Here is an 8,527-nt window from a genome sequence, read left to right on the forward strand (position 1 = left end):
GTCTTCCCTTGAATGTACTCATAACCAGGATGCAATGAAGGATTTATTTGCTGATCCGTCGTCCGGTTATGGGCTGTGGTGGGTATTGTCGACATAGTGCTAAGTCTCTATCAATCGTCAGTTTCGACGGTGTAGGATAAACTGGGACAAAGCGTCGCAAACATTTTCTGTTACGGAGTGTGACTCGTCCTGATCCATCGATGCGAACCACGTATTGATCGAACTGGCGGACTTCAATAACTGTTCCAGTTTTATCCCATTTCAGGGGATGTTGGCCTATTTGATTCTGGATACAGATATGGTCTCCCGTAACCAATGGTGGTAGTTTCGTATGTTGTAATAATCGCTCTTTTTCTTTCATGTTGCGCCTCCCTAGTGCGTCTTCTCGTAAAGCTAAGGTGTCGTGCCAAGTAGCATGGGGTTGATATAGGCCAGGTGGGATGGGGATAAAATCACGAATAGGGCAACCAAAAACGCACAACGATGGAGAGTGTTTAGTGTCTCTATCTGGTGTGTTTCTGTATTGAAGTATGGCCCTTTGGAAAGACCCCCATCTGCTTTTGTATTGTCCATTAAGAGGCGTTTCACAGTTTTAACCCCAACCTCTGCACGACAGTTGCTATGAGGAAAAGCCACTGATGAGAGACGATGGTGGACACCCCAATTCTTTTGAAACTTCCGGGTGGCAGTAGATGTAAATTCAGGTCCCGCATCAGAGGCCAATTCATCAGGGATGCCAAAAGTGACGAACGTACGACGAAGGCATTCTATCAAACCATCAGCTCCGCAATGTTCTTGCTCAACTATTGGCCAGTTGGAGTATCTATCGACCACCAATAAGTAGTTACAGCCCTTATAGTGAAAGTAATCGGCACACACACACTGGAATGGGTAATCTGGGTCTGTCAATGGCGTTGGTGGTGCGCTAGGGTTGGAAGGAGCTATACGGTTGCAATGCTGACAGGTTGCACGTAGATTGCTGATGGCTGGTGTAATTCCTGGCCAGAAGACTGAGGATTCTGCTCTAGCCGTCATCGCTGTAACACCTTGGTGCGCGGAATGCAACGAGTCAAGAACCTCATGTGTAAGAGATGGTGGAATGACCACTCGATCTTTGTATAGAATCACTCCGTCCGCTGTGTGCAAGTGATCTCGAAAAGGGAAAAACTCTCGCAGTGTTTCTGGGATCCCCTGGCGGTTGTCCGGCACACCAGACTCGATAATACCCAGTAGGGTTTGCATGTCTGGGTCACTTGAAGTGGCAACGCGAACGCGATCCTACGTAACTGACTGGATGGCATTTAAGGAAGAAACTGCTGCAATCACAACAGTATCGTCTATCAGCGAAACTGTGTCAGAGGTACGGAGTCCATACATCAGCGAAGGGTTATGAGTGATGACGGGCAACAGAGACTGTACTGAAGCTATATCATATGTGAGGTCCATCTTTTCCGGTTGGCCAGTTGGGTGTCGAGATAAACAGTCAGTTGCCCTATGTTTGACACCAAGGATATGGACAATCCGAAACTTATAGCGCAGTGTCTTTCTTTCAGGTTTCGTAGACGTGGGTTGGAGATGTTCTCGATAGATCTATCACCGAGGACCTTAAGTAACGGCTTGTGGACAACAGTAACGATCAATTGATTGCAGCCTAAGACAAAATACATTGTCTTATCTAAGGCGTCTGCCACAGCTAGGGCCTCACCTTCGATTGGGGCATATCTTGACTCTGAGCTATGAGTAAAACGGCCTCCGACAAGGGTAATCTTCCAAACATCATTGCAGCAGAATGGTTTAGAAATGGGACAGGAACAGTGTTTCTGAAGCAGAAAGAAGCCAATTCCATATTTCGACCAGTCTGTTGCCAAACACGTTGGTTTGTTAGGATCGAATATTCGAACACCCTGTTCGATTTCACCGGCAATGACGCGTTTAGATTCTTCAAACAAGTCTTGTAATTCTTCTGTCCAGCGAAATGGTACATTTGACTTTAACCGTTGTCGGAATGGCATGATCTTGTCGGCCATGCTGAATGCGAACGCAACTTGGTTGACAAGCCCAAACCACGAACGTATGTCCGTTATATTCTTCGGCGTTGGGAAGTCGAGGATTGCTCAAAGGAACTTCTTGCATGGACGGACGTTGTCTTGTGTTAACTCAAAACCTGCGAATTCAACTGTGTCCTCAGCAAAGACAAACTTTTTGGGGTTTAGGGTAATGCCGTTCTTGCCACAAAAGTCTAACCAAAGAACTGCCTGAAAGAAACTTTCCTCTATGGAATCGGACCATAACAACACATCATCTACGCATTTAGTCTTGTTGGCGAAGTCGGAGACAAGTTCATTGTACCTTCGTGTGTATCCGTCACCGGATGCAATGTACCCCTGGGGTGCTGTCTTATATCTGTATCGTCCCCATGGGGTGATAAAGGTTGTCAGGTGACGGTCTTCCTCGCGTATGGGTACGCTGTGGTAACCGTTCCAAGCATACACTGTTTTCTTTTTGCCATGTGGGACGGAACGGGCGTGGTAGAATGGTGATTGAGTATGATGACTTTTACGTGTTCGCGTGAGCATTGAGGCCTGGAAGTCAACTGTCCTGCGAGGCTCGCCATTTTTCTTCGCGCATATGACCATCCTGTGACACCATGTCACAGGTTCACCGATTGGGACCGACTCAATAACGCCTAAACGGACATCTTGGTCTAATCCAGCCTTGACAGACTCGCGCCAGTGAATAGGGACAGGTATAGGTGTATAGGGTGCATGTTGGGCAATGGGTTCCGCAGTGTTGTATACAATGACTTTCATCTGGGGGGGGGGGGGTTCCATCAAAGGCAGTGGTTGATGCTGGCATGTGTTGAAGGTACTAACACTGTAGTGGTCTAAGAGGAAGGTTTTTAAACGCTATAAACTATCGGCCGTCCGAGGGAATGGCATTCTTGTGGGGGGAGGGGGCATTTGATGTTTTGGACAGTCACATGGATGCGATTCCACTGGTGAGGGGTGGGGGTTCACAGTGATAGAATAAGCTGCGTATGCACCAACCGCGAGGAAGGCATCGGGATTAATACCTAGTGCTGAGCAGGCTTCTCTGCTGAGGAACAACCTGTCAGTGGTATCACATATGTAAGTCATCTGTCTAGTCTCTATTGGTTTGCCTGTATCGTTAGTGGCGCTCAAGCGGAGTATTGTAGCACAGATGATCTTGATTCCAACATTTGTGGCTGTATGCATGGGCATGGACACCGTAATGAGGTCTGATTCACGTAGGCCTAACCTATAGATGACTCTCAAACCAGCAAGGCAGCTCTGACATCCTGTATCTGCCATGGCAGGTACAGTAGCTGGAATAGAGCATTGTTTTTCAAATCAAAACCATGGGCAGAGTAATCATCATGAGAAACTTTTGCAACAACATTAACAAACGGTTGAGAGGCTGATCGTTTCTTAACCCATGTGTCTGTGAGTTTATCATAAACATGGTGGTCAATGCGTAATGCACGCTCAACACCAGAATCACTGAACGTGCAAGAATCATCAAAGGCATTAATAATAGTATCATTGACAGTACATAGAACATCAGCTGAAATACAGCTGAACTCTTTGAGAGTTTGTTACTGTTGCTGGTGAGTTTAGGCTTATTTTTACTACGACAAACACTTTCAAGATGATGATTGCGATTACAAAAGTTGCATATGTGTCCGTATGCTGGGTACGTACTCATTTCGTCGAACACTAGATGGGGCGCCTTTTCCATGACCTCTGGTACCACAATATGTGCAAGTTTCGGTTTTGTCCTTTGGTGTGGTTTGATTTTCATTTTTGGCCTTTCGATACGAGCTGCTTGCAGCTGCCACTGCATTGGAGTCCAAAAGTCTCGAAGCTGAGCGCTTTCCCGCCTCCTTTGCTTCCACGAACTTAAACACATCCTCCAGATTCCTGGTTACTGTCACCCAGGAGGTCAAGTTGAATTTCTGGATCAGCGAGTCCTTTTGTAAGTACATCGCGAAGGGTGGCGTCAGTATAATTGACGTCTGTATTACAGTTGGCACATTTTACATTAAACTTGCAAACACCTGCTTGACCTCGTTTACGCGCACCAAAACTTCTCACGGTCTCATCACGATCCTGTTTCATGTTATGTAGGATTACCCTGGCCACCATTGTATTCTCTTCGCGAACGGCCAGTGTTTTGATGACTGTGAGCACCTGATCTGCAGTTAGTTCCGTTAGGGTGTTACCGTTTGTAAGTGTTAAGTCCTTTCTGAGAGGTTCATCACAACATTCTAATAACTGAATCACTTTGGTGCGACCTTCCAGTTTAGTAGCGGCGACATAATCATTACAACGCGACAAAATATAAGCCCAGTCCTCACTGGTACCAGCTTACGCGATGGTTGGCCGTCTGACTCTCTAAATTTTGGCGGATGGGCCTGGGGCGTGAACGATGGAATGAGCCGTTATCAGTGCAGCTACAATCGCTGCCTCAAGGTCACCTGTCACGTATTCGCATCCTGGTATTGGGCAGTTTGCGACTGGCATTGTGATACTGTGTTCATATAAGAACGTGGTCTTTTTGTACGTCTTTATTAAGTACCTAAATGAGAAATACTCAGATATTTACCAAACGATGTGTTGTTCCGATGATAAACATAATTAACATTGGAAACGAGACAAAAGAATAATTGACACAGTACATTAATGAACAATAAGTAAATGTAGTCAATGTAGTAACATAATAACTGAGTATCAATGATTACTTACAAATAATATGCCTTAAACAGGCTAATGCTAGTGTTCCCTCAAATGACTCCATTTGTATTACAAATGGCGAGTTTCCATCCAAGGGTAGTAACTCTGAAATGCCTCGACTATAAAGGGAAGTAACTATGTAATTATAATTGTCAATAAACAATAATCATGTAAATACAACCTACGCAACCATAAATACACCTTCCGTTAGGCTAATAAAACTTACATATTTCTTAGTTTAAACAATATTTTATTTCATCACTTGCACACTACATTACAATACAGTACAGATACAACGAGGATCGGAAAACAAGCTATAAGCTTATATTAATTCCTCTCCTCGAGATGTATTTCTTAAAATAGCATACAGTGTTGGGAGACGAAAGCTGAACCTGCACGACCAGCACACACGCATATCAGGCCAACGTTTTTACAGACATCCGTCGACCTGCAATGCACATTTAACGTTCAGATAGTCTTTGACACATGATTTGGCAGTTACACCAGTAGGTCGTTTGTTGTTTAAATTTTCGTTTGAATAAAAAGACAAATTCAAGAAATTCAAATTCACTTACTGCCTTTTCCCCCCGTTAACCTGGTCAATAGCTAGAACGACTCTCAGAAGAAAACACACCGCAAGGTAATAACAATGCGGGTATGTCGTTAGCATTAAAGACGGCAATTTAACATAATCTAGCAAACCATGTACGTTTATCTGCATATATCACATACGTCACACGCTGTTTTCTACACAAATTTGAAAATATGAATCAACGCTATTTCATTTATAAAGTCATTATTTTTATGCAAAATAAAATCAGTTTTAAGTAAAAAAAAGAACAAATTGCATTTAGCTGGTAAAGTCTGTTTTATTAATGAGTGTGCACATCGAAAAGGTCCATAACTTATTGACATTTTCGATGTGCACACTCATTTGTTTACATTTGACAATTCCTGATATTCATACTCATACGCCAAGCATAGAGGCCAAATTTTCAGTGGTATAGCCTTTTACGACGAAACTAGGTTTGACAGTAAATTAGAAGTATTGATAAGGGCATCGCACAAACGAAATGTAGATATAGCTGTATACCCTAGCTACCTTCCAACAATAAAATCGGATCGACACGTTAAGAGACGTTCTAGGAACTAACAAGTAAGCAGTGTTAACATAAAACGTAAATATATCCAAATATATCAACTCTTAACGAGACAGTTCGGGGACTTGAGAGAAACATAACAGAGTTCTCTGACTTATATAAAATAAAAATATGGCGATACTTAACGAAATATTACGAGGACTTCAGAGAAACATATCAGAGTTCTCTGACTTATATAAAATGAAAATATACCGAATTAACGAAAAGTTACGGGGACTACAGAAAAACTTAACAGAGTTCTCTGACTTATATAAAATAAAAATATACCGATACTTAACGAAAAGTTACGAGGACTAGCGAGTACAGTTTCTGGGAAAGAAAAGATCTGATATATAAAATAAAAATACACCGGTACTTAACGAAAAGATACGGCGACTACAGAGAAACATATCAGAGTTCTCTGACTTATATAAAATAAAAATATACCGATACTTAACGAAAAGTTACGAGGATAGCGAGTACAGTTTCGGGGAAAGAAAATATCTGATATATAAAATAAAAATATACCGGTACTTAACGAAAAGATACGGCGACTACAGAGAAACATATCAGAGTTCTCTGACTTATATAAAATAAAAATATACCGATACTTAACGAAAAGTTACGAGGACTAGCGAGTGAAGTTTCGGGGAAAGAAAAGTTCTGATATATAAAATATAAAATATACCGATACTTAACGAAACGTTACGAGGATAGCGAGTACAGTTTCGGGGAAAGAAAATATCTGATATATAAAACAAAAATATACCGATACTAAACAAAAAGTTACGAGGACTAGCGAGTTAAGTTTCGAAGAAAGAAAATATCTCATATATAAAACAAAAATATACCGATACTTAACGAAAAGTTACGAGGACTAGCGAGTAAAGTTTCGGGGAAAGAAAAGATCTGATATATAAAACAAAAATATACCGATACTTAACGAGAAGTTACGAGGATAGCGTGTAAAGTTTCGGGGAAAGAAAAGATCTGATATATAAAATATAAAATATACCGGTACTTAACGAAAAGTTACGAGGGATAGCGAGTAAAGTTTCGGGGAAAGAATAGATCTGATATATGAAATATAAAATATACCGATACTTAACGAAAAGTTACGGGGACTAGCGAGTGAAGTTTCGGGGAAAGAATAGATCTGATTTATAAAATATAAAATATACCGATACTTAACGAAAAGTTACGAGGACTAGCGAGTATAGTTTCCGGGAAAGAATAGATCTGATATATAAAATATAAAATGTACCGATACTTAACGAAAAGTTACGAGGACTAGCGAGTGAAATTTCGGGGGAAGAATAGATCTGATATATAAAATATAAAATGTACCGATACTTAACGAAAAGCTACGAGGACTAGCGAGTGAAGTTTCGGGGGAAGAATAGATCTGATATATATAAAATATAAAATATACCGATACTTAACGAAAAGATACGAGGACTAGCGAGTAAAGTTTCGGGGGAAGAATAGATCTGATATATAAAATATAAAATATACCGATACTTAACGAAAAGATACGAGGACTAGCTAGTAAAGTTTCGGGGAAAGAAAAGGTCTGATGTATCCCACTGTATAGAGGCGGATAAGGCGACTAATAGGAATCCTGGGAGAATCGTTTTTCTTTGTCTTCTGAATAAGGGATATTGAAGAGATCAAAATTGATCGCGCCCATTTGCAACAATTTGGATCTTTTTCTTTTATATTCCCCTCCTACAATTGTTTTTGTCTGTCGTGTCTCCCTAGACATAAACTTCCTACATGACTGTTTGACCCATCTTGTGCGACGAGATGGTTCTCTCCCAATAAAAAGACTTGCGTCACGCAGTACCGTACCTTTAAGCCTAACTTAAGTCAACGGGACCTGCAAGCAAAAGAAAACAGTACCATTTGATTGGGTTAAACAACTGTGTGAGCTAATTGCATCAAAGAAAAAAAAGACTCTTGAAGCATTTTATGCATTTCTTGTACCAGCATTCTACTACAAATGAAATGATTGACTCCTAAGGGATATTTCGGGTACCTGCGTATTGTCTAACTTACAGATCACAATTATGGCAGACCCTTTAGGATCACCCGTACCACAGCTGAAAAATGTAATTATGCATTTGAAACTATTTCAAAGGCATGACTTTAGCTCTGAAAAAACTTTTTTCTGAAGAGTAATCGGGATTATCCATACCTTGCGAGACTTTTATGAAAAATAATAATGATAAAACAACCAAAATAAAATCAATAACAGTGTTTTGAGAGTAAAAAGTCAGCAGGGCTAGACAATGATTCGAACCCTGGACCTCCGATTGTTATACCGTCGCCCTAACCAACTGAGCTATCTGCTATACGGAAGTGCCTTCGCCAACATCGCTATAGTTAGATTAAGGTGATGTAACTGTACAATGTAAAGAAAACAATACATAAACGAGTTCTCTAATGTTTTGCTTGAACTGGCACAAAGTTCTTTATAAGGACCATCAATGTACAGAGCTATACCACTATACTATTGGGAAATATGTAGTACATTTGTACAACAAAAGGTAAATGAAGACCTAGGGGGGAAATCTGTTCAATTAATCGGTTCAATTAATCGGGACCCTGCAGGTAGGGCGTAAGAATTGTACC

The 8,527-nt window shown here is 41.1% G+C and overlaps 1 protein-coding gene across 1 annotated transcript; it reads right to left on the minus strand.

Moving 5' to 3' along the window:
- Positions 1-393: 393 nt before the first annotated feature.
- LOC110440330 (uncharacterized protein K02A2.6-like) lies at positions 394-1,242 on the minus strand. Its single transcript, XM_021483320.1, has one exon. The coding sequence runs from the start codon at positions 1,240-1,242 to the stop codon at positions 394-396; it is 849 nt and encodes a 282-aa protein (XP_021338995.1).
- Between the last annotated feature and the right edge of the window lie 7,285 nt (positions 1,243-8,527).

This window comes from Mizuhopecten yessoensis, unplaced genomic scaffold (assembly GCF_002113885.1).
Source record: "Mizuhopecten yessoensis strain PY_sf001 unplaced genomic scaffold, ASM211388v2 scaffold11179, whole genome shotgun sequence".
NCBI lineage: Eukaryota > Metazoa > Mollusca > Bivalvia > Pectinida > Pectinidae > Mizuhopecten > Mizuhopecten yessoensis.